The sequence below is a fragment of the Meles meles genome, chromosome 12 (genome assembly GCF_922984935.1).
Source record: "Meles meles chromosome 12, mMelMel3.1 paternal haplotype, whole genome shotgun sequence".
Taxonomy (NCBI): Eukaryota; Metazoa; Chordata; class Mammalia; order Carnivora; family Mustelidae; genus Meles; species Meles meles.
The window spans coordinates 22,048,354-22,075,484 of record NC_060077.1 but is presented as its reverse complement, the minus strand read 5'-3'; the positions used below and the strand labels follow the sequence as shown (position 1 = coordinate 22,075,484).

At 48.0% G+C, this 27,131-nt stretch overlaps 1 protein-coding gene across 1 annotated transcript in view; it reads right to left on the bottom strand.

Moving 5' to 3' along the window:
• Positions 1–27,131, bottom strand: part of MYO18B (myosin XVIIIB) — a gene marked incomplete at its 5' end in the record, with an annotated part of 249,320 nt that overhangs the window by 47,705 nt on the left and 174,484 nt on the right. Inside the window, 3 exons of the mRNA XM_046025552.1 lie at positions 21,686–21,871; positions 24,721–24,858; positions 25,842–25,925. Coding sequence (XP_045881508.1) covers positions 21,686–21,871; positions 24,721–24,858; positions 25,842–25,925 — 408 coding nt within the window. The remainder of the gene's footprint in view (positions 1–21,685; positions 21,872–24,720; positions 24,859–25,841; positions 25,926–27,131) is intronic.

Genomic DNA, 27,131 nt, shown 5'->3' with positions numbered 1-27,131 from the left:
CCTAGCACAGATAGAACATCATGCGATCTATTCTTTTTCTTTGAAAAACAGCATTTCTTTTCTTTTCAAGTTCCAGCAGGGTTGCCTATAGAGAATTTAGAAAATAAAGTGGCAGGGAAAAAAAAAAAAAAACGTTAAAAATTGCCCTTAAGTCCGTTACTTGGGGACAACCCCTCTTAATGACCAAGTTGCCGTATCTCCATCCTGTGTTTGTTTCTGTACGTGTGTCTGGACACCCACTCAGGTAAAACGGTCTTATGTTAAAGGCGGAATGGAGTTAGCCATGCAGACATGCAGGGAACCCCGGGACCCCCACCCTACCGCTCTCGCTTGCCCAGGATTGCCCATTATCTCAAGACAGAAAAGGCTGGGACTCCAGACACCTGCTTGCAGCCCTCCTTCTCCCCACTCGTTTCCTAACTAATTATTTTAAAATGCTCCCAGCTATCACCTGAAGGCTCTTGTAGCATTCTGGAAAGTGAACGTTTTAGGCAGCTTGGGCTGTTCAACATCGAGCTGAGGAAGATCTGGCCGGCGGAGGTCTCAGCTGTGTGTAGTCGCCATGGGCTTGCTCACATCAGCAATGCAGCCATGGACACACACACCAGGTACCAGGCCAGAGCAGAAGGCCACCTGGCGGGTTGCTGGGCCACTCTCTGGGTGGCGGAGGCAGAACTAGAAGCTGTTAGAAAGTTAGAATAAAGACCTCTCTTTATGATTTCTCTTTCACACACTGTGGATCATGAACCATTTTTGCCTAAACACCAGGCCCTCCACTTGGGCAATAATTGTGCCAAGGCCTGGGTTCCAATGATGAGGAGGGGGCTTTGTACTTGACTCTTGGGGTCCTGAGATTCCTATAATGGGTGGGGAGTGGCGGAGGGCACAGACTCCCCGGGCACACTAGACCCTTATACAAGGAATGTGGTTGAGGTTCTCTCCGAGCAATGAGATGGGGAGAGGGAGACGATCAGTCAGCAGGGTGCAACGTGCTGTTGTGAATTACAAAGTTTGCAAGTTAAATTAAATTAAATTCACGTTTAAATAGAACAGAACACAGTAAAATAAAATAAACCCAACTCTCTAAATTTCCTTACAGCTCTAGCTTTTCAGAGCCCATAGCTTTCCCAACCCTAAAAGTGCCCCTCCCCCCCCAGCCTGGGACTTCTGATGCAGCATCTTCAGAATGGGGCAAAGAAGGACCACCGACCCCCTCAAGGTTGACACCTGCAGGGCCTTCACAAAAACCGCACCGGCCACAGACCAACATCCCAACCCGGAGTGAACTTCCAGACACCCCACTCCTGACTCCCCAGAGTCACCCACCCAATGGCTTCTTGAACAAAAAGAAGAAGGAAGGTATTTCATTTTTCTGCTCAAATGCAAATATGGCATATCTGTGCCACCAATTTTCCTGACAGAGGAATAATTATATCAACATAATTAAGTCTCCAATGCAAAAATTATCTGTACTACATACATCGACACTATACTTCCCGCATCAGAGGGCCATTGTTCTAGGCAGTAATTACCAAGCCACCTTTGACATGTCTTATTTCAATTTAAATGGAAATGAAGCTCGTATGTCTTCTCAGCCCACTAGTCCATGTGATTGCAGAAATAGGGAAACTGGACTTTGAAATTTCTCAAGTGTCCACTGTTCTGCACCCAAAGAGGGTAGTGTGAGAACAGTTTATTCCATACCCTCAGCTCCCTACTCTGGGCCTCAAATAGCTCATCAGTACAATGGGCTCATCTCTTGCATCTTTCCCCTGCTCTCTGTTCATGATCATAGAGACAGTGTCCATCATCATCCCCTAAGCGTTCTCTTGCTTTCTTAAACTGCTGTCCCTCTCTTCCGCCCAGCCCCTTGTCTGTGTTGTACCCTGGAAATCACTCAAGGGAGACTATCACCTGATGTCTTTCCTGATTAAAAGGCCCTTGTTCCTCCTCATTTCTCACAGTCCAAACTGTGTGGTTAAACCTAGAGGGCCCTACATAGTCCCCCAGCTCATCTTCCAGGGTTATTCTCTTTCTACTGCCCACACTCTGCACCCCACATCTTGGGAAGTCTCATGTTCTTCAGAGCTCCCAAACATCCTGTGTTCCTTCCTGCCTCCGTGTCTTTGCACCTACTGTTCCTCTACCTGGAATGCTCTTCCTGGCCGACAAGTGAACTCCTACTCATCCTTTAAGACCCATTTCAGAGTCACTTCCTCCATGATGCCTTCTCTATCACCTACAGTCTGACCCCAGGCCAGTCTTGTCCCCCACCTACTCTCCCCTCAGTTTCCTCATCTATAAAGTGGGAATGACTTTGGCATGGCTGTGCTGTGGGACTAGCTGGGGACTCATGGATGGAAGGTGCTTGCCACACTGCATACCATGTAGCAGGCACTCCATAAACATCAGCCCTCTTTCACGTTCCCAGAACAACTGGGTGACAGCCTGTGGCGTGTGACAGGTTGACAGGGGCTCCTCTATTGTGATGCTTTCCCACATTCCCCCCACCTCCCCTGGCTCTTTCATGCTCCTCATTTAGTCCTCCAGGCCCCTCAACCCTACACCCCATTAGCCATACCAATTTAAAGCCCCAGACCTGGTCCCCCCAATCCTCTCTGTCCTCTTCTCCACCAAAACATGCTCTTCTTTGTCCCACTTCCTTACCATCAGCTCGTGAGTCATGCAAACAGGCCCCCAAATCAGATAAAATCATTATTGCCAACATGCTAACCCCCAGCCTGTCTACTATTGGTTATGTCTTGTCCATGTGAGCATCTTTATGTGTCCAGGGCATCCCAGGAGAGACTTGGCTCAGGATTGCAAACACTGCCTACGAGTCCAGGAACACAGCCCCTACCCCCGGCCCCTGAATAAAATCCTCCAGGCCAGCAGTGACTGAAATGATTGTATTTCAACAGCTACACACAGTCAGGGAGAGGCAGCCCAGTGGTGAGATTGAGAAACACACCAAACAGGAGAGCTGGACATGGGATCCCCCCCTCTGCCCCGACTCCCCAGCAGCCAAGAACCCGTGCTAGCGTCTGTCCCCCTCGACACCACAGCAGCCATCAGGTCCCTCTCCATCTGCACTTGAGACCGCTGTGAGGCCCTGATCACGTCTTCGTGCTTTGTAAACTGTGAAGAGCTCCACGCACACAAGATCATTATTTATCACACGGCCTTTTCCCCTCTCCAGAGATCCACTTCTCTTCAGGCACGTCCAATCGCTTTGTAATGATGGAAGCCCCAGCCGGCATCCCCAATGAGCCAGAGAACCATCCTGTGTGAACTCAAGTAAGCAGAAACAAACCCTCTCAGGGACATCAACCTTCATTAATACAGTCTTGCGTTCCTAGAGGCACCCCCCACCACCCAAGATGTGATCAGACAGGACATGGATCAAAGCTGCAGGGACCAGTGATTAATGCCAGATCCTTCCCCCTCCCACCCTCCCACAACCGTCGCCCCATGCTTGGACCCCGGTCAAGGCCGTCTGGCTGCGAAATGGGTGGAGGTGGGAGCTGTTGTCAGAGAAAACAGTGCATGCGACATTAACAGCTAAAGACGCCGATAAACAGCGAGCGGCCAGGCGTGATAATGACCGGAGATTAAGACAATGATTTCCGGACTAGATTGGCTTCCATCTGCTGAGGCGAGAGAATGTTCAGAGATGCTAACACTCTGGTCTCATTTCGAAGCAGTGGAAAGTTACACTTATTGAATGGGAAATCGGCTTTTTGTTGTTGTTGTAGTTATGACTCTCATTTATTTGTGCTACTTCTGGGGGTGGGGTATAGTTTCAAGTGTTCATTGACTCCTTTAAGTCAAGGGCATGATATGGTCTCCAGACAGGGGTTCTGGGTGGATTTTTATTTTCTGGACCAAAGAAGACTCTGCTAGAAAGAAGCGTTACTGACAACATTGACGTATTGACATCCATTGACAGTTGCCATGGACGTGCGGAGCGAGATCATTCCTTGCTCGGGGTGCCGGGAAGGTGGCTGTTCTGCGCATTTCAGCAGGAACAGCAGCATCCTTGGCCGTGACCCAGTAGATACCAGCAGCACCCCTGGCCCCAAGTTGTGCCCATCAGAAATGTCTCCAGATACTGCAAAATATTCCCTGACTGGCAAAACCCAATGCAGCCGAAAGCCAAGCTAAAGGCAGAAGTGCAGGCAAGAGACCTCGTTTTAGAAAAGACACAGACTCTGTATCAGACAGATGTGAATTTGAATCCTGAACAAACCACTTCCTGCTGGGTGACCTCATCTTAAAAGATCAGTCTCCCCCTTCCATGGGTTCAGGGGACCTGGAATAAAGAGAGTATAACAAAGTGCCCGCCACCCCCAGGGAGGCACCTGGGCCGGCAGCATCACTTAGCTGCTGGTTAGGAATGCAGACGCTTGGGCCGTGTCCCAGCCCTGCTCACACAGAATCTACCTTTGAACCTCCCCCCGAGGTGATCTGTGTGCACGTGACATTCGCTGGAGAAATGCCCGCATCGCAATTGGGGGCTTACATTTCAGAGTCCAGGAGAAGGATTACATGCCCCAGTGCTAATCTTTCCTACTTCTTTAGGCTTGAGCAAGTCACTTCGTCCCTCTAAGCTTTTTTTTTTTTTTTAATTGTGTAAAATAGAGGAAAAAATACTACCTCGCTCATAAGGTCGAAAGTGCAGCTTTAATTAGACAAATCGTGGAGAGCATGGAAAGCACTTTGCCCCATGTCGGCCCCGTAGCAGACAGGCGGTAAATGTTTCCAGACGGCCCCCTCCTCCTTTGAGCTGCCTCCCAGACTAGAACATTAGGAAGCCCGGGCTCCCAGCGGGGGAACATAGAGACGCGGAAGGTCCCTCCATACACTTTTGTGATCTTCCTTTTGATGGAGTCTAAAATTATATCAGCCACTTGGCCACTCATGGTCCATTTATTCATTTATTGACTCAGCGGGAAAGAAAAACAACTAGGCGGTGTGCACTCTCTCCCGTGCCCTCCACATCTCAAGGTTATGGCCCAGCGGCATGTGCCTCTTGGATGAACAGGCTCATCAAATCCACCTCGCAGCGGGGGCCCACCGACTCTTGCCAGTTCCATCCGTCCCGCCCTCCCCAGCACTCGGGGTCAGCTCGAGCTTCTTGTGGAGGGGCTTGGCTCATGGGGGCTGCCGGGACTGAAAGACAGGCCTCACTGGTCCTTGTCAGTGCAGGCACCTGGCTCTTTGACTCTCTCCCCATGCCGGGGAAACATGTCAGCAAGAGCCCCCAGAGACTATACGAGGCATGTACTACACTCCCTCTTCCTTATGGCAGCAAAAAGAGCCATATGTGCATAAAAAGGGAATCAGAAAGGAAGTGGCGTGTGACCTGGGTGGGTCCACCCTGGGGAAGAAGCCTGGGAGGAGCTGGGGAGTAAGATGGGAACAAGGGGAGAGAATTCAGATTACCCATCAAATGGTAATGTCGGCACGAAGTTACACTTGGGGTCCACAGGTGGTCCACTGGTCCACTATGTGGCCAGTGCGAAGTGAGCAGCTGATTTCCTAATTGCATTTAATTTTAATTAACTTGAATTTATATAGCTCTACGAGGCGGGGGCTACCCCATTGGACACTGCCACTCTGGGGGCTTCATATATGTTGCAGTGAGATAGCAATTAATCTAGGGGCACCTGGCTGGCTCAGTCGCTGGAACACATGACTCTTGATCTCGGGGTCAGGAGTTCGAGTCCCACATTGGGCATAGAGATTACTTTTACAAAAAAAAAAAAAAAAAGTAAAGAGTCTGAACATCTGCGAAACCTCTGTGCTTCGCCTGTCTTGACTGCTGGAGAGAAAACTAGAGATACTCAAGTTTCTAAGGGCCCTTGGGTTCAAAGTTTCTGATTCTAATATGCCAAGAGGTGTTATTATTCTATATTCTAAAGACTCAAAGTAGTGAAGGGCAGATGGGCCCAGGAAACCCTACTGATTAGTACTGGTAGTCCTTACCCTCAGTTTTTAAAATAGCACGCTCTTGGTTTTGCATATGCAAATGACCCATAGAGTCAACTCCACTGGGCAGTAGATATTTGAGCAGCTACTAGGTGTGTGGCTAACGTTTGGGCCCCACAATGGCGGAGTCAAGAAGAAAGGGATGCCTAAGAGGAGGAAGCCCATGGTGTAGCTGGAGGAAAAGGGGATAGAAGGAGAGTAACCACATCCCTAGGACAGAGGCAGGAACCATAAGCTAAACAGGGTAGGCAACTGTGTGGTTACAGTGTGGCTGGGAGGAAGTTCTGTCTCTCACTTCTCCCGGGCTCTGTCTCCCTATCTGTAATACAGCCAAGAAGCAGCGTCTACACATGTTCTCCAAGAGTCTTGTTAACATGTAGATCCTGACTCAAAGAAGCAGAGTGGGGCCTGGGAGTCAGCACTTCTGCAGCCATGGTGGCTGGTCTGTGAATCATGCTGTGAAAAGCAGGTGGTAGGTCACAGGGAATTTGCGAGAATTAACGAACATCAGGTACATCTGCCTACCACTCAGGTCATGATCCCAGGGTCCTGGGAGGGAGCCCTGCATTGGACTCCCTGCTCAGCGGGGAGTCTGCTTCTCCCTCTCCCTTTCCCTCTGCCTCTCCCCTTGGCTCACGCTTGCTCTTTCTCTCTCTCAAATAAATAAATAAAATCTTTAAAAAAAAAATCAACTTTCAGCTAAAATCTGTAACGGAAAAAACAACAACAAACCATGGGATCACAAAACAAGGTTCTGTTTATACTTGTTCTATAAAGAAGAATCCTTCCCCACAAACCCCCCGCCCTGGTTAAGTACATCTTAACTATTAACATCATCACACAAACATCAGAATTCTCCCGAAGATCCCATCTGAAAATCATGCCAGTTAAAATGCAAACATAATTATCAAACTTGAAATGTAGTATCCTTGACTTGCAGTCTTTCATGGCGGCCCAACATTTAGCCACAACTTAGACTGCTCCTTCTAACAACAGAAGTGTGTACACAGACTGTATACTTGGGGGTTTCTGGCCAAGGCGGTGTCTTATGATAAACATGGGGTAGGCTGAGCCAGCATTTTGGGGTGGGAGGGCTCTGGCAGTAATGGACGACAGCAGGACCATCCTTGGGAAACTGAGAGCAGATGATACACTTTCAAATGAGCTACAAAAAGATGTGTGTCACATGACCCATCACCATGGTGGGGGTCAAAGGAAAACCCTCAGGCAGCCTTCTTTACTCCCACCTGATTTTTACCAGGGGTGAGGAAGTGGGTACTAGGGAGACTTATTATTTAGTTCCCTTTAAAATGTGCAAGACCCTCTTTTATATCCTGACTGCCTTATAACCCATTTTATAGATGAGGAAGCCAAGACTCAAAGAAGATAGGTGACTTGCCCCAGACATAGTCTGGAAAGGCTAGAGCCAGGATTTAAATCTAGCTCTGCTGTCTGTTTCCCCTTCCACTTTTCCTTCCAATAGAGCTTAGAACAGGAGTCAGCAAACCACAGCCTGTAGGCCAAATCCGGCCCACTGTTTGGTGTTTGTTTGTTTGTTTGTTTGTTTTGATAAAGTTTTATTGGGACACATATGCCCATTCACGTGTATTGTTTACGGCTGCTTCTACACAATGATGTGCAGAGTTTGGTGACAAAGAGTATAAGCTGCAAAGTCTAAACTATTTACTCTCTGGCCCTTTACAGAAAACATTTGCTGATCCCTGGCAAACAGCATCCAATTGCTACCTGGGCACAACCTCGGGAGGTCTTGCCAGGCTCCCGGGAAGAGGTAAAAACCATCTTATTTACTGAATTTCTTTCCTTTTGTTTGCTGAGAAGTGACATCAGTCTTCTTTTTTTCTCCCCACCCACCAGCCATGAGCTCACAAAGGCTGGAGCCTAAAGGATTCCCCAAGTGTTTGTTTATAAGCCTCTCTCCAGCAGGACACTTTGTCTCCAAATCACTGCCAAACTTAATAACAGCATCAACCACGTCATCTCCCACCAAAAACATACGGGAAACTTAGCTCTGCGCCCAGCTGGGTGGATGTCAGCTGCGGAGAGCTGCAAATTGCCTAAACAAGGACAGATGTAGCTTGTTTTTGCCTTTCTTTTTCTATTTGAAAACTTTTCGGGCGGAAGATGAGAATGCCGTTAGGGAAATGGATGTGTTGATTCTAATTATCTGAGTGGGCAGCAGAGGTGACTAGCGGTAGGATGGGCTCCGCGTCATTTACCTGGAATGCAGCCAAGGCAAAGCTGGGGAAAGGGGAGAATTCCAATGAAGCCAGTGCCCAGGACACTGAACACAAATAAGGAGGCATCCATGAACCCACGGATTACAAGGCAGGACGGCACATTGGGAGCAATTTTCCCAGAATTGTCTAACGGGAAATGATCCAACCACTGACCTAGGCTTCTATCTTTGCTCTGAAACTCAGAGTCGGTTGGGATCTGAGGTGCTGTCTGCTCCTGGTCTCATTCTTGTGGTGATGATGATGGTAGTGATGATGATGACGGTGGTGGTGTTGGTCATGGTGACAGTCATGATAGTGATGATGATGGTGGTGGTCATGGCAGTGGTGATGGTCGTGATGGTGGTGGTGATCATGATCATGGTTGTCATGATGATGGTGGTGCTGGTGGTAATGGTCATTATGGTCATGATGGTGGCAACGATGATAATGGTAGTGGCAATGATAACTGGGAATAGGATGACAGTGGTGGGGGGGTAATGAGGATCATGATGGTAATGGTAATGATGGTGGCCGTGATGTTGACGATAATGAGGGGGCTGGTTGTAGTGGTGATAATGGGGGTGATGTGATGGCGGTAGTTAGTGGTAATGATAGTGATGCAGATGATGGTGATGATGATGGTGGTGGTGATGATGATTGCTATGGTCTGGATGTTTGTGTCCCCCAACCCCAGATTCTTTTTTTTTTTTAAGATCTTATTTATTTATTTATTTAATTTATTTATTAAAATATTTATTTATTTGTTTGATATTATTTATTTTATTTATTTTTATCTTATTTATTATAAGATCACAAGTAGGCAGAGAGAGAGAGAGAGAGGGAAGCAGGCTCCCTGCTGAGCAGAAAGCCCGATGCGGGGCTCGATCCCAGGACCCTGGGATCATGACCTTAGCCAAAGGCAGAGGCTTAACCCACCCAGGGGCCCCTCCCAACCCCAGATTCTTATGATGAAAGCCTAATCCCCAAGATAAGGGTATTAGCAGGTGAGGCTTTAGGAGGTGATTAGGCCATGATGGTGGAACCCCTCATGAATGGAATCTGTGCTTTTATCAAAGAGGGTCCAGAGAGTCCCTAACCCCTTCCACCACTTGAGGACACAAGAAGAAGGTGCCAGCTACAAACTAGGAACACGGCTCTTACTAAAACATGACCATGCCGATGCCTTGATCGTGAACTTCCCAGCCTCCAGCATTGTCAGCACTAAATTTCTGTCGGCTAAATGCCACCTAATCTGTAACATTTTGTTGTGGTAGCCCAAATGGACCAAGACGATGATGACAGCAATAAGTTTGCTTCCCATCAGCCACCACGACAAGCATTTAAACACACTGTCTCATTAAATCTTCCCCACAACGTTGTGAAGGGTTTGCAGTGGCTATCCCCATTTCATAAGAGAACAGAGACACAGAGAAGGTGAGCGTCTTGACCAAAGTCACACGGGAGGAAAATGATGGAGCTAAGATTTGCCTCTAGGTCTCCTTACTTCCATATCTTGTCCTTCTGTCAAGCTCTTTCTTCATTCAACATTATTTGTTTTCATGCCTTGTATATGCCCAGCAATGTTCTAGAGCAAAGGTGAACGTATTTTTTTTTTCCGTAAAGGGCCAGATAATAAATATATTTGAGATTTTACGTGTGAAGTGATCTCTGCCACAGTCCCCTCTGCCACTGGAGTGTGAAAACAGCCATAGACAATACATAATAGCTGTGACTATGTTCTAACAATACTTTATTTACAAAAAGGAACAGAAACAGAAGACAGGCCAGATTTGGTCCTCGGATTGCAGTTTGCTCACCTCTGGTTTAGATCTCGGGATAGCCAGAGAGTTTTGTGGTGTGGCCTCAGGGGCCAGTGTAAGAATGGAGGGCTCTACTTTGATCTAACACAAATTTGCATTAGCTTTGGATTTAAAAGAGGGTGGGACTTTGCTATTTAAAAACAATAACAACAACAAGGTGTTACTCTCTGGCTAACTCCTCCCTGCCTCCCTGCTGAGAGAAGCAAACTGGAATCCACATCTGGAATATGCGGGAGGTACAGAATCCACCTGGAAGGCACCAGAGAAAGGGAGGGATCTACAGGGACTCTGTCGCCTGCTGAGGCAGTCATTTCTCAGCACTGCAGTTTAACAAGGTGGAATTTCCCCCGGTCCGAGTCTGAGACTGCAGAAGCCTCAGATGGGACAAAGGAGCCCAAATAACTTCCAGTTTGAGATGCTGTGACCCTGTGCAGAGGTCATGGGATACAGAGACATGCTCCTTACAGAGGAGGCTGCCCCCCACGACCCACCCAAACCTCGCAGATCCATGACCACCAAATTCTAGCCTCACACACCGTCTCAGCAGAAAGGGTCTTAGAGACGATCCAATCCATTTTACAGAGAGAGAAAGTGGGCCCGGCTCAGGGAGAGGCATGACCCCAGGTAACACAGCCTGGAAAAGGCACAAGTGGGGCTTCTGAATCCAGGCCCCCTGACTGCCAGGCAGGCTCCTCCAGTGACAGGAGCTGCTCCCTTGGGGAGCAGGGAAAGGAAAATCAGGCTGCCCGCTTCTGGCCTCCTTTCCCCTTTCTTTGATCTGTCCTACTTATGAGACCTCTCAACTGCAGGAGTCACAGAAAAGATGTAACACAGAAAGGGGAGAAAAGTCGAGGAAGAGCCAAGAGAATAAGTAGAGAAGAGAAAACATAAAGAGAACCTAGGGCAGAGCAGAGGGTCGAGGCACACAGACACGGCCTCTGCAGTGGGCCTCCAAGGGTTTCTCTCTAGAATCCATTCCCTGTCCTTCTGGTTTTCCTTGGGGGAGCTCTTCTTCCCCTACTCTCCATCCGCATGGTTAGGCTAGGGCTGACTCTACACCAGGATTCAGGGCTGGGCACGTCTCCCAGAACCATGCAGTCAGAGAGACTATACCTTTTGGCCCTGATGCTTACTTTTGGGATGGGCAGGGACTCCCAAACCAGGCCCATCAGAATCAGTGAGATTCCATTTCTGGACTTCTGTCTGAGTTGTTGGGTACAAGGGACCATCTTGTCCCTGAGGCTGGTTTGCTGATCATTTTTCAGCACGACTGCTGCCCCTGAGAAGGAAAAGTCTACCTGAGAATGGGGATGGAGAGGACGACAGTTCAGCCAGTGGTGTCCTGGTAAATATTTAAAACTGGCTGGGGGAGGGCAGAAGGAGGGAGCCCTGTTTGGAGGAGCATTTGCCAATTTCCATGGCATAAATTCTCCTTCAATCGCTAATGTCAGTCTTCCAAACTGACATCCTCAAGCACACAGTTAGGAAAAGACAGGCACAATTAGCTCTGGTGAGCTGATGTGAGTTGACCCTAACACACTATACCTTCAGTCTGTCCACATCATCTGAGCCCCTGAATTCCACTGGACCTGAAATCAGAGGTCTCTAGACTTTTCCATTCGATGAACCCATATATTCCCTTTCACTTAGGCCAATTAGAATTTTGTTTGTCACTTACAACCAAAAGCACCATAATTTAGACCAGTTCACTTATCTTTTCCTGCTACGTTACACTTGCAATTCCAAACCAGCCAGTTCTCCCAGTAAAAACCATTTTCTTTCCCACTTCTTGGTCTATCCTCAAGTTCTGAGGTCTCCTTCTGACTTCTCAATGTTTAAGCTCAGCCAAAATAAAAAAAGGTCCCCAAAAGAGATGAATCACCCTTCCCACTGAATCAGAGTTTGGAATCAGATCATCAAGTCTGATTTGGGGACCCCTCGATTTCTTTGGGACCACTATCTTCTGAAGATGTCCAACCGTGCCAACGATCCTGCTTTCAAGCATGAAGATTAACCTTCCCGAGCCTCCCTGACATGCAATTAAGTGAAGCATAATCTCATCTAAACAATTTGAATTGGATCAATTTGAATAATTTAATGTACACCTGCCACATTCAATCAATACTTGCCCCCCCTTTTCTTTTTAAAATAATTAACTTTGCGCTGTTAAGTTACTCTAATTTCCAGCAAGTCCAAAGTGACAAAAGTTCAATCGGTGAAGTCTCGGGGGACAAGATTAGTATCTACTCTTCTGTTCACCATCTCAACACTCCACGCATTATTTGTAATTGGTATTAGCAACTTTAAATTCTGATTAATTACAGGAGAGCCTGTTCTCAATGCAGAAACAAAGCCACAAGTCGGGGAGTAATAGACCCAATTATTCTGAGGTAGGCTTTCCGTAATAGATTTTATTATCAAGATATCTCATCTCAGAGGCAAATGCTAAGAAGCTCATTTCATTAGACGCTACCACCTCTTGAACTGAGACAAGCACATTTATCGTTTGGGATAAAGATAGCTTGGAAGAATTCCGTCCCAGATACGTGTCCGAGGCTAGTGGCACGGGGTCCCACATCCCTTTCAGGACCGAGTTTCTTTTTTTTTTTTTTTTCTATTATTTATTTATTTATTTATTTATTTATTTTCAGTGTAACAGTATTCATTGTTTTTGCACAACACCCAGTGCTCCATGCAATACGTGCCCTCTCTATTACCCATCACCTGGTTCCCCCAACCTCCCACCCCCACCCCTTCAAAACCCTCAGGTTGTTTTTCAGAGTCCATAGTCTCTTATGGTTCACCTCCCCTTCCAATTTCCCTCAACTTCCTTCTCCTCTCCATCTCCCAATAGGACCAAGTTTCTTTTGGAGAGAAACCTTTGTGGGGAGACAGACAGAAACCTGTGGTGCCCGGAAAGGGGCAGTGACATAAATACCCACATCCCCCCACTGCCAGCTCAGCGAGAATGCAGGAGGCCATGACGGGTGGCCAGCGAAGCAGTCTGAACAGGGAGTTTATAAACGTGTTGGGCCATTTTGGATCACACTGAGATAACGGGGCGGTAATTAGGAGAGCTATCTCCCCGTCAGGAGAGCCATAAAACGTAATATTTACACCCTGCTCATGGCCCCAAATGCCCTCCATATGGAATGCCTTTTTAAATACTTCAGTTCCCAGCCACAATAATTCATCTTTATGCTCTGAAGTTCACAGTCATTTCCTGGAGGAAAACACACAGAAGCTTTTTTTTGTTTTGGTTTGGTTTTTGTTTTTTAAGATTTTTATTTATTTGAGAGAGAGAGAGAGAGAGAGAATACAAACAGGGGGAATGGCAGAGGGAGAGGGAGAAGCAGACTCCCCCTGAGCAGGGAGCCTAATGCGGGGCTCGATCCCAGGACCCAGAGATCATGACCCGAGTTCAAGGCAGATGCTTAACTGGATGAACCACCCAGGCACTCCTCCCCCCTTTATTGTTGTTTTTTTTTAAAGGAAACCCTTAACTTGGGCTTTGGTAAATAACTCCTGGCAAAGTGATGGGAGAGGGCTCTGCTCCATACTACAGTTTGGAAATATGGGTCTTGGGGTGGCTAAGAAAACCCAACAAGAGAAAACAAGAACGAACGTGAAAACTAAGGCCCTTACCAGATGGGGTCAGATTCTCAGAAGACAGGAGGAGGCGGACAAGAGGGAACAACAAAGGAGCTCGCATGACCAACAGAGCAAGAACATGGGGTAAACCACTCCAAAAAGAGTAGATGGGGTCATACCCATTTGATAAACGATGCCAAAGAAGAGCTTCCGATGACAGAGATCTGACGGTGAAGTCATATCACTTAAAAAATAGTCCATGAATGATGAGATTTGATTTAAGAGACTTTGGACCCAAAGCTACTCTTTCCACTCAACACCACAACCTCCTAACTGGGGCGCGGTGACCCCACGACAAGGAGACTCCACGCGATTGGCTGCTGGGAAGGGTTCCTACCAGTGTGCACGCGCCAACTGCCAAATTTTCCAGAACTTTGCAGGCCGGTTGTCCAACACAACCACCCTGAAGAATTAAATGGTACAAACTTCCAAGTCAATAAATCATATCAAAAACAAAGGTAACTGCATACTCAAAGCATATGGCTTCCTAATTATTTTAGGACCTTTTTACTACCATCTGTGCTTTTAAAATGTTTGGTCTCTATCTTACGTGGGGGGGGGGCTCTAATCCCACGTTCAAAGACCTCATGTTGTCGGCTTGCAATCAGCCCTGGTGGGAGATTGGAGAACACCACACACCAGGACTCACGTGCCCTGGAGAGCTTGTTGTTAAACTCTTACTAGCACACGACTGGGACTGGCCCAAGCTTTCCTTCCGGGAGCACCTTCCCGGATCCAAATTCACCCCAACCTCTCGCTCACATCAAGGGGAGGTCTCCTCCTTACGGGGAGTAGGGAAGCCTTCTCCACTCCCACTTCAGAAGAGAACCAAGACCCTCATGGCCCATCGTCTGTTTCAGGCCTTACCTTCTTTTCCCTTCGCACCCCTCCACCCCAAAGGTGGAAAATACACCCCCATATAAGACCCAATAAATAATTCATGGGCCATAAATAATTGATGCTGGGTTTAACAGAAGTAGAACCGTAAGTGGTTGTCTATTAACTATTTATGATTTTGCCCGGGCAGCTGACAAGCCAGGCTCGGTGAGGAGATCACACCCATGCTCCCATGTTTTATTTAAACATTATTAGAAGTACACAGTCTGCAGCAAGGCCTTCCATTCTGCTCAGAATTAACTTCTGCTGTGAAGTCACCTCTGGGGTAGGGCTAAACTTGGGACCGGGTTTTATTGGCATCTCTCCTGTCCTTTCCCTGTGAGCCTAAGGAGTTAAGCTGCTCTCCTCCTCCTGTCCCTTGAATGCCTCTCCTCCTGATGTGCACGTCTCCTCCTCCAGTTTTCCTGTGACCTCAGGGACATCATGTCACCCCCCCTAAGCCCGTTGGGTCATCTGTAAAGTGGGGACTATCATGAGCCTTGCTTTCAGAGTTACTGTGAGGGTCACGTGAGAACAATATCTCAACAGGGATGCTTTTGTTTCCCAGGGCACGTTTGGCAATGTCTGGAGATATTTCTGATTGTGATGACTTAGAGCTGGCAGGGGGGACACTTCTAGCATCTAACAGATAAAAGCTAGGGAGGTTATGAAATACTGTACAAGGTACAGGTCAGTCCCCCTCAACAGATAATTATCCAACCCCAAAAGTCAATAAAGCCTAGACTACAGAATCGGGACCAATATTACTTTCTGTGACTCATTTTTTTTTTTTTAACACACTTCCATGTGGAAATACTTTGTGTCTAAAACTTACTGAGTAGGAGAATGGGTTTGATTTGGTCAGATCTGGGTTTGAGTTCTGACTCTGCCACTTGTTGGGAATGTGACTTTGGGAAAGGGGTTCAGGCTCTCTGGCTCTTGGTCCCTTTATTGATAAAATGGGGATAATCTGCTCACAAGGAGAGAATGAGAGAACCCATGTAAGTGCTTAGCCCAAGGCCCAGCACTCAGTGATTCACAAACACTAACTCCCCCCAACATCACTACCATCAAGCATCATGTGCATGGGATGGGATGGGGAAGTAGAGCCAGAGGCAGAGTGAGAGACTAAAGGAGAAAGAAAATATTGTGATATCTATTAAGTCCCTACTGTGTGCTATCATTGGGCACTTTTAGATAAATCGTCTCATTTGATCCTCACTGCCACCCAATGAGATTGGCTGCAGTATATCCACGATGCCCTCCCCTTGTAGAGATGGTGAAACTGAGTCCTGCCATGTTAACTTAGCTGCCCAAGCTCTCCGACTCTGAGTCCAGTGCTCCCTCTACCACCTTATAAGTAAGCTGAAGAGTGTCTCCCCAAAATTCATGACCACTAGGAACCTCAGAATGTGACTTTGTTGTAAACAGGGTCTTTGCAGATGTAATTAGTCAAGAGGAGGTCATATGGGATTATGGGTCCTAAACCCAATTGACAAGTGTTCTTAGAAGAAGAGGAGAGAACAGAGAGGCAGAGAAGAGAGAGAAGACCTTGTGGACACAGAGTTATGTTGCCTCATAGAAAGAACACTTGGAACTTCCAGAAATTGTATGAGGAAGAAAGGATTCTCCCGCACGGCCAGCCTTCAGAAGGATCAGAGCCCTGCCAACGCCTTGATTTCAGACTCTGGCCTCCAGAACTGTGAAATAATCAGTTTATGTTGTTTTAAGACAACCACTTTTTGGTAATCTGTTACTGTAGCCCCAAGGAGCTATGCATCCTCGATCCACCCACACACACAAGTCAAAGCAATTATTGGGGGGAATGAGAGAGAAAGCGAGAGAGACAGAGGTGTCATGTCTGCACCTGCACAGGTGGCGGACGGGTGGGCGTGAAGAAGAGCAAGGACGGCGGCAGAGGAGGGCAGGTGCAGGGTGGAAGGAGGGGATTCTGCGGCTGCCATTCAGCAGAGGAGCGGCAATGGGTAAGAAGGAAGAGAGAGAAAGGAAGGAGGGGTGAAGAGTCGGCATTTAAGTCCCTGTCTGTGGTGTGTCGCTGCCCTTCTGGAAACCTGGACATTGTCTAACACCCAGCAGGCATTTGCTGAACACTTGCTGAACGCGGGTCTGCAGAGGCCACGATGAACAGGATCAGACAACCGCTCCCCAAAGCTGCCAGCCAATACCGACGCATCATCGAAGACACCCACACGCTCTCTCCTCATCTCCTGGTTATACCAACCACTTCCTCCTCCACCCACATGTCCCACCTTGTGTCAAAATTATTTAGGGACACCTGCATCTCCTCCTCTTGATCTTGAGATCTCCAAAGGCACATTTCCTGGGCCATTCATGTTGGCATGATGGGGTGAACCCAGGGGGAGGTGAGAAGAGGCAGTAAGTGCTTCACCCAGTAAAGGGTGGGGATAACAGTAAGGACTTCCTGGAGGTGGGACCTGAATTGGATTTGAAGGTTGAGTAGGCAGGGAGAGGGATGCATGGGAACAAAGATGCTGAGTCAAGAAAAACATGGCATTGGGTCCTTTCATCCTTGAGTAGAACATGCACGGTGATAAGAGGCAGGCAGCCAAAGGCAGAAGGATTTGCAGAGGCTAGATCTCAGAGGCCCTGGGAAGAAGCTGGGATGTGGTTCTGAAGGCAGTGGAGAGTTCGTGGAAGATTTCTTAGGAAGAAGAGCAACCCAGGAATACATGTGCCTTCTGGAAAGGTCTTCTGCAGGGATGAGTCAGAGTGGAGGCAAAGTGGAGAGACTGGTTGGAAGGTAACTGTACAGCCCCAGACCAGAGGGGATGGGGCTTAATTAAAGAGAGAGGAAGCAAGGATGGGAGGAAGATGGGAGGGGACAGATTTTTAAAATACCCAACTAAGGTAAAACAACAGACCTGGCCATTAATCTGTGAGCCAGCGAGAGACAGGCCACTGGGATTTCTGGCGTGGGTCACTGGGTGGTGCGCTAAGAGTAAGAGGAAGTCTAGTCTATGTTTTTCAAGGCCTGGGAAGCTTTTGAAAAACTTGCCCCTCAGCTCAGGGGCAAGTTGAGGGTAGGGAGTCAGGCCAAGGTGCTGGAGGGTAAGCCCAACAGGTGTGGCCTCCAGAACAGGTGCATCTGGAGGAAAGCAGGCAGAGGGTAGGCCCTCCTGTCACCATCAGCCCTTCCAGCTGCCCTTGACCTCCCTCAGTTACCCTGTCCTGGGGCTGAGGTGGTTCCCCTGAGCTCTGTAACTACTGAAAAACAACAGGACATAAATCCACAGATGAGCTGTCTCATCGCTCCCATGACAAAGGGACTTGAAAGATTTAGAGCCAGAATATTCTTTTTCTCCATAATGGCTCCTAGAGTCGCCAGGAATAGTACATTTACTAAAATTAATGGCAAAACCTCATTTTTCTTTTTTCCGGGAAGAGAAGTTCCATCGGCAGGGTAATTGATCCTGATCTGGACGTGCCGGTGCGCCAGCTAGGGGTGTAAATCATTCACACGAAACAACTCGCAGCCCTTTAAACCAACACCAACAGTGACAAATGGCACAGTCTGGGACAGGCGGAAGGGAACACGAAAGGGAGATCCATCAACATCCTTCCCACTTCTCACCAGGGCCCAGCGGGTGGGATCTTTTTGGGGGTCTTCCACAGCAGAGCCATTTTTCATCAGGATTGGGCCAGAAGGGCAGGGTGGGGTCACGGTGACAGCTTTAGAGCTGGACACATGGGTACACCCATCCCACCTCTGTCACTCCCAATGCCACAGCCCTGGGCCAGACCTTATGTGTCTGTCCCTCCACATTCTCCACCTGCTGGACTTGGTATCAGTGTGAAAGAAAAACACATCTGCAAAGGGCCTAAGCATAGGATGGATGGATGGATGGATGGATGGATGGATGGATGGATGGATTAATGGACGGACAGATGGACAAATGAATGCATGTATGCATGCATGCATGCTTAGACTGGGACATTAGAGAATTCATTCTTCCCTCCCAGGGAGATTTGGACTTAAAACATGGAAAGTGAAAGGGGCAATGTTTTACTCAAAGAAATGGCTGGTGGCCACAATGGCCAAGCGGTCAGCTGACCTATCCAAGAATCCCCCCAACCCCACTGCACAGACACCTTGCTTTGCCTGTGAACACTCAGAGCTCCCATCACAGAAGGATGCATAAAATACATAAATAAGGGCCTTTGCAATATCTCTCCGTTAGGTGTGAGCTCCTTGAGGGAAAAGGTATGTCTTTCTTGTTCCCTGCTGGATTCCCCAACACTGAGTACCAGGCATGGCCCATAGGAAAAACTGAGGATACATAGCTCATGAAGGAAAGGACCAGAATGCTGACTGCCTTGCAGGCTTTCGGTAAAATTTATTAGAGAACACATGGCATGGGGAGGCTCTTCCCTTATCTTACAGGGGACAGAGGAGGGCAGATCGGTGCCATGGATGTGAACCCAGAGAAGCCTAGGAAAGTAGGATGTCCCACTGATGGGGGGTGGGTTTCCACAACTGGGCACTCCCAGTGAGCTGCTTTTTTGCCCATCATGCAAGCTTCCGCAAAACGGGAGCTTTAAGAATCCTTGCTGCTTCCCAACAATGCCCACCACTGACCCATGCCCTTAGTTGGTGCTGAACAGACACAAGTTGAATGAATTAGTGAATAAATCATACAAGAAAAAGAGGACATCCTGTCTTCTCCCAGTGAAAATATCCCAACCCCATAGGCAAGAGGTGTATTTGAGGGCAAATAGGTTGGTGAGTGTAGGATATTCACCATTAGGAAGGGTTGGCCAACCTGACATTATCCCCTCCGAGCCTTGCTAATCGACAGATTCACTGAAGAAACAAGAGGAACATGATCACTGCAGAACACCAGAACACCAGCTGGGCAGGAACATGCCCTCCAGGTGGAAGGGTGGCCCCCTAAAACCAAAAATCCTTCTAGAACCTGTCCATGTGACTTTATTTGGGGAAAAAAGAAAAAGTATCTTTATGGTTCTCATTAAGGTAAGGATCTCAAGATAAAATCCACCTGGATTCAGGGTGAACCCTAAATTCGATTATAGGTGCCCTTATAAGAAAAAGGCAGAAGGGTATTTGAGACACACAGACAGAGACAACAACCATATGAAGACAAAGGGAGATATGGGAGAGATGTGGCCACAAGCCAAAGAATGCCTGGAGGCATCTGAATTTGGAAGGGTAGGGAAGAATTCTCCCCTGGAGCCTTTGGTGGGAGTGTGGCACTGCCCACACTTTGGTTTCAGACTTTTGACCTTCAGACAAATTTATTTGATGAGAGAATACATTTCTGTTGTTTTAAGCCACACAGTTTCTGCTACTTTGTTACGGCAGCCCTAGAAAATACACTGCCCAACCACAGATAGGCCAAAATAAAGGGAAGATTTCAGTCTCGGTAAACTTATGCAGCATCTTGCAATCAAAGCAGAGAATGATGCAGGTCTCCTGTCAGCATACACACAAGCTTTGAGTTTTACAGTGTTTTTTGTTGCTGTTGTTTTGTTTTTATTTTGATTCATCTATGGGGGTTGCTCTATAATTTTTCAAGTATTTCAGGCCTTTGAAGATCCTAACTTGTCCCTGGAAGTAGGGATAGGGAAAGGAAAAGGAGAAGGGGAGGAAGGAGAAGAGACAGAGGAAGAAAAGGAGAACAAAGAAAAGAGAAAGAAAGACACTGTTTGATCCAGCTGGCCCGCCTGGGTGTCTAGCCAGTTAAAGAAGACATCAGAGGAGACAGGCTGGGATGTTCTCTCACTCCCAGCCAGAGCGGGCAGGAGGGGACTTCAGCTGCATGAGAAACAGGGCTGGTGAATGAGGAAGTCATCCTGTCAACTGGAGGAAGGAGCCTTTCTCTCTTCCTGGCCGTGGGAGGTGGAGGAACTGCCAGTCATGGCTCTTGGACTTTGTCTGGGAACCTGGGTCTCTGTGCAGAGCCTCACCTCCCCCTCCATGACAGCCACGCTGATGACTTGTCAAGGGCAAAGCTGATGAGAGGGGCGTTGGCTATGGTAGGCAGTGGCCGAGAAATACACTTGCTACAGGCAGACAAGTTGGTGAGACCCATCACAAAACCAGAGTGGACAAGGCAGGAAGGAGATAAAGACTGTGATTTAGAGACCTTCTGGCCAAGCCTCAGCACGTGCTGGGTTGTCTCAGTGACGGCTCCCTGGTAGTAGGCAAAGGGAGTGCCAGATGTCTCCCAGGTCCCAGAAGCAGGAACCTGGAGTCTTAGGGATATGGGACCTCATGGGGAAAAAGAGCAGCCAGCTCCCTCAGAGGCCCTGTGATCCCTGCAGGAAACTCTTCACAGAGTGTGATGGGAGAGATTTTCCCACTGGACAGGAAACATACTTTTATCTCTCCCTCCTTTTTCTTCCCTATGAAATTTAGTAAGATCCCAAACTCTGCATTTTATTGATTATTATTTTTTTATCATTATACTTCCTTTTTTCTCTGTCCTGATGGGAAGAGATTTTTAAGTTCTGCTTGGACCACACCAGGAGCAAAGCATGGTTTAGCCAATAAAGGCACAGACTACAGGATTGGACAGTCCTGGGTTTAGATTCTTACTAATGTTGAAATTGTAGCCTCAAGCAAGTGAATGTACCACTCTGAGCCTCAGTTTGGTATGTTGATGGGCCCTTCCCTCAGTTTCCCCATCTATAAAATGGGGACAATATTCTGACTTTACAGGGTTGTTAGGAGGATTTTATGATATGGATGGTAAGACTCCATGCAAGGTAGACATTTAATCAACCTTTGGTCCTCCCTCTTCCCAAGAGGCCACCCTGCCTTTGGAGTGGAAAGTGTGAGGCAGGAAAATAAAGTCTGGAATCTGAAACGCACACGTGCTGAGCGGCCATCCAGCAGCAGTGAATGCCATTGGTCCACTAGGGACCCGCCCCCAGAGTCCGCAGCCAATGGCAACATTGTTCCTCTGCCCAACCTCTTCTGGTTTCTCCCTGCTTTCCAAAGGCCCCAGGGAACAGCCCAGGTGGAGGCTCCCATTTGAAAGGCAGGAGGGCACTCCTGCACCTGAAATCCTCCATCAGATGACAGCCGGCATTGGGGACAGCACTCACCAGCTCCATGCACCTGCGGCTGGCTTCTGCCTCCCGTTGCACCAGCTCTTCCATGTCCGCCTTCAGCTCCTCCAGGCGCCGCTGATAATACTGGCTGCTCTCCCGCTGCTGGGACTCGGACTTGGCCGCCTGCGTGAGCTCCTCACCCATCTTGATCAGGCTGTCCCGAAGCCGGATCACCAGGACCTGGAGTCGGAGCGGAGAGCACACACCCATCTTGTTATTAGAGGCCAGGGGCAGGAGACAGGGGGCTCCGGGAAGAGAAATCTTGTGCTCAGTCTCTCTGCATTTGTATAAAGTCATCAGGATGATCATTCTGATTTCTGCTACAGAAAAGAAGAATTTGCTTTAAAAACCTAGCCAGGGCACCTGGGTGGCTCAGTGGGTTAAAGCCTCTGCCTTTGGCTCAGGTCATGATCCCGGGGTCCTGGGATCAAGCCCCACATCGGGCTCTCTGCTCAGCAGGGAGCCTGCTTTCCCCCCACCCTCTCTGCCTGCCTCTCTGCCTACTTGTGATCTCTATCAAATAAATTAAAAAATCTTAAAAAAATAAAAAATAAATAAAAACCTAGCCAATGATAACTGCTATACCGAGAGGCAGCCTTGCATATGGATAAGCGCCCTGGTTTGTTTGTTTGTTTGTTTTTATAAGGATTTTTATTTATTTATTTGACAGAGAGATAGAGAGAGAGAGAGATCACAAGTAGGCGGAGAGGCAAAGAGAGAGAGTGAGAGAGAGGTGGAAGTAGGCTCCCTGCTGAGCAGAGAGCCCAATGCAGGGCTCGATCCCAGGACCCTGAAATCATGACCCGAGCCAAAAGCAGAGGCTTAACCTACCGAGCCATCCAGGCACCCCAGCACCCTGCTTTTGAATACGCTCTAGGTTCAATCCTCACCACTACCTCTTCTTGGCTGTGTAACCTTGGGCAAGTTATTTAACCTCTCTGAGAGACAGAAATGATAATAGGATTTACATCCCAGGGATGCTGTCAGAATTGAAAATGTTAAGTTCTGCAGACGGCTTAGCTCAGTGCCTGGCACACCAGGTATTCTAAACAAGGGTTAGGAATTATTAATATTTATAGCAGCCCTCATCATTTTATGAAGCTGTGCAGTGGGGAGCACACCACACTGGGAAATCAAAACCCCTTCCCCAGCATCGGTTTGGGGTTCCCTATTTGTAAAACGAGGAGGTTTGATCAGATAATCTTCCATGAATGAGCCTCGGCTCTTACGCTTCATGGCATTTTCCCTTTTCTGGGTATGTGTGGGAGGGGGACAAGCCAAGAGGACACAATGAAACAGTAAAGAGAAAGGAGCTGTGGGCATCACCATTGCTAGAGAAAACAAACCCAAGTACTGTTCTGCAGAATTCATTAGTTGGCCAACAAGCCCGGAGCCAATCGATTCTGATGGGCAAATACTTGAGGGTTGACCTAAAACTGAGCCTGCATGAATATTTCAGGCCCTTGCTCAGGACTCTGAGCCCCTCTCCAGATCAGAGCCTGAATAATGGTCTAAAAGAAAAGCTTTACTCTTCAATTGCCCTTCGCCTTTCAAATGGAGTTTAGCAACAATTTCAAAGGGCAGCAGGGGGGTTAAAAGGAAGAAGATCAGTTCACAAACGGTGTTCCCAGGGTACCTCATCTCAAGGACCTGGGATTCTACTAAATTCAGATCATGATGGCAGAGTGGGGAAGTGAATTTGGACACAGAATCTGCCACTGGAAGTTTTTTTTATTGTAATTTTATTTACTTCTCTGCTATCACTTGATTATGCTAGAATCAAGCTTAAAAAAAAATCTGATAGAGCCCAACATTACATACACTTAAAATGTAGGAGATCAAAGTGTTCCGTGGTGATCTGCAGAGACAATTATGCCTTGAGGGATCCCTTGAGCAATTCTGAGAAGCACTGAGTGTCAAGGAAAAGAAGAATCTTTCTCTGTTCTTCATATAAAGCATCCTTCTTAGAGACGAAATGCCCAGCAGGGGATCGGGAGAAGGTTTCCAAGTGAGGAATGCAGCCTCCCATTTCCCAATGCACCGTCATCCTGTGGCTAAGCCAGCTGACTGCGGAGAAATTATAGCCTGGGACCAGTGAGGATCCATTGTCAATCTAGTCCTGTCTCTGACACTACCTAGCTGTATCTTGAACAGGTCACTTGACCTCACTGGGCACATCTTGTAGTTTATTTGGTGGGACTGATCCTACCTGCCCCCATGGGTTTGCGATGAACTTCCAGGGGAGAGAGAGATGAGAAACAGCTTTGACAGTGGTGAGGTTCACTGGGCCATGGCTCGTGTCACTGGCCCACAGAGCTAAAGGTAAATGTAATTATTGAACCTTGCCCCAGCCCGTCTATGTTATTACCTGCCCTTCTCAAGGTCCAGCAACAATGCCACCTCCTCCTGGAAGCCTCCCTGATTCCCCAGCTTGAAAAGACCAACATCTCCTAAACCTCCCAGCCCTCTCTCTGTATTTATGCACATATTTCACCCACATCTCCTACAACACTCTATGTTTCTGGAAAGTGGAATCTGCTTTTTTGTACCTCCACCTGCCAGGCACCTAAACCAGAGCCTGGTACACAGTAAGAGCAAAATATATTTCTGCTCAAAGCAAGTGTTACATGCATAAGTGTATGAGAGGGTGGATGAAGATGGGCAGGGCAGTATCAGTGGATAAAAACGTGGACAGACAGAAAGGTCAAGGTCTGAAGAAAGGGAGGGATCAGAGGAAGAGAAGATAGTGGAGAAAGGAAGGAAGAAGAGACAGAAGGGGGATGATGGATGGAGGTAGACAGAGGTGGATGGAGGTGGGCAGGCTGGACAGATAGGTACTTATGGGACCATGTGCCTGAGGCAGGCAGAAAGGAGGGAGTTGGGGGGAAGGAACACCGATGGGAGATGGTAGAGGAATATGGATTCAGAGAAAGGCATGAGCAGACGGAAGGATGGTCAGAGGATGGACAGAGCATTTACAAAAGCCCCACTGCTTTCAGCCTGAGTAACATCTACATGTCCGCCAATACCTCAAATCTCTTAATCTGCACTTTCTGGAACTCCGTCTTGTTCTCCAGGTCACAGATGACCGCCTCCTGCCTCTTGACAATGGCTCGGTCCACAGTGGACTGCTCCAGGTACTCAATGCGCATCTGAGCCACCTGCAGCTGGGGGCAAACCCGAGACATCCATTGGCCACCTGCTGGCCCCAAGTCCCAGCATCAAAACACATGCAGGACTTAGCCCCAGGCCCATTCACACCGCCTCCTTCTTGGCTCTGGTGATATGTGTTCAAGGGACAAGCACAGACTGTCAGTACCCTCCCAGCAGCCCATGCCCTAGGGTCGCTGAGGCTGGAGGTAATGTTTGCTGTGTGTCTTCAGCACCCAACACAAAACTTTCAATCAGCAAGCTTCGGGATCGCAGCACGCAACCAAGTGTGGGCTTGGGAGCCAAGCACATTCATCAGAGTTCAAAGCCAGGCTCTGCCCCTTTCCAGCAGGAGGCACCTAGGCAGTTCATCTCCTTGAGCTCCTCCTCTCATTTTTGTGTGTGTGAGGACTGATGGCCATTAGTAGTTGGTATATAATAAGCACCCAGCAGAGGCCTCGTGCTGCCATTATTTTTGTGCTGTTGGTGTTACTCACGCCTAGGGACATTTGCTTGAGGCCCTGGCATGTTGGCAGAAACCCTAAGCAGGTGCACACAACAGTTCAAGAAGGGCTTTGAGAATTGCATGGATAAGAGCAACCCTCTAGCTAATGAGTGAAACTCAGGGGTGTTTGGAAGAACCATGGCTTCAAAGGAAGATTTCACAAAGGATGAGGATCCTATCTCGCCCAGACCATTCCTTTGTCCTTGAAAACATTTCTCAGAGGAGGAAAATCTTGCACAGAATGGCTGATGAGTTTCACTGCATAGGGCATGTCTGGAGGCTGAACTGGCATGAGCAAGAGTCAGTGTGTGTGTGTGTGTGTGTGTGTGTGTTTCCACTCAATTCATTTGGTGCACAGCTCAAGTTGAGTGAGTAGACGGATGGATGGATGGATGGATGGATGGATGAGGGACAGTTTTCCAGGATCCAAACAGGGAGGTCCCAGAGAGACCGCTTCCTTTCCTCCCCACCACAAGGGCATCTCTGAGCACGTACTTGTTCTTGAAGTTTGTGCTTCTCCTTCTTGGCTTCCTCCAGCTGAAGCTGCAGTTCTTGGATCTGTCCAATGTCAGTAGCAGACTAGTGAGACCAAAAAAAAAAAAAAGTAACCTTGAGGCTTCACTGGGGACCTACCGCTGGCAAACCCTTCTCCCCACTTCCACCCTCCAGATGTCTCAGAGCCTCTGTGACAATAGCTCGTTCCAAAAAGTTACTGCTTACATCCTTCCCACATTGTCCATCTCAGTGTCTGCTGAGTCACTCCCGTTATATAAGCCCATGGCTTTGGTTAACCGCCCAGCACACTGTCAGACACTCTTGAGAGCCCAGAGGGAAATGGGCTGGCCATGACACCAGGGCCAGATTAGAAGGGAAGGGGACTCCCAAGTGTCAGGTGACTGGGATTCTAGACTTGGATACTGGCCTTGGCCTCTCTGTCCCTCAGTATCTCCATGTGTAAAATGGGCTGAGAGTCTCTGCTTAGCTCCTCTACCTGGGCTTTGTTCAGAGATGAAATGAGGCAGTGGAGACTATAAACGTCCTTTAAAAAAAGGAGAACCAAACTGTTAAGCGTGAGTATCTCCGAAGAGAGGAATTCCGACGGGCAGGAGGGTCCCTCGCTTTCTATTTTCCACCTGTCTTTATTATTTATTTATGACACACATATGAGTAGACTGTTTCTGTAATTGATCCAATGCAGAAAGTTCCCTTTGACCCAAAATAAGTGTGAGTCACAAAGGCAGAAGAGGGCAAAGGTTATTTCTGTGATGGCTGTTCTAATGTCAAGGATATAACTAGTTATTTTTTTAACAGATTTTATTTATTTATTTGACAGAGAAAGAGAGATCACAAGTAGGCAGAGCAGCAGGCAGACAGAGAGAGGGGAAGTAGGGTCCCTGCTGAGCAGAGAGCCCGATGAGGGACTTGATCCCAGGACCCCGGGATCATGACCCGAGCCGAGGGCAGAGGCTTAACCCACTGAGCCACCCGGGTGCCCCAAATTTGTTGTTTTTATTATCATTATTCCTTTTTTGGCAGAAACTCCCCCAGATCCCATCTCAGTAGGATACATTTGAAGTCTGGCAGGTGAAGGTGTCACGGATCCCCTCTGGGGTATAACGTGAGCAAGATGCTCCTTACTCTCGGAGGGAGCTTCTCTCTCTACCCCCCAGTTATCAGAAACCTGCCAGGGATCCCCATCACTCATTGGTCTGTTTAACCCCAAAGCCTCTGCTGCACCCCATCCTACCACCATGTCTCCTGACTGTGTCCTGGGTCTGATCACCT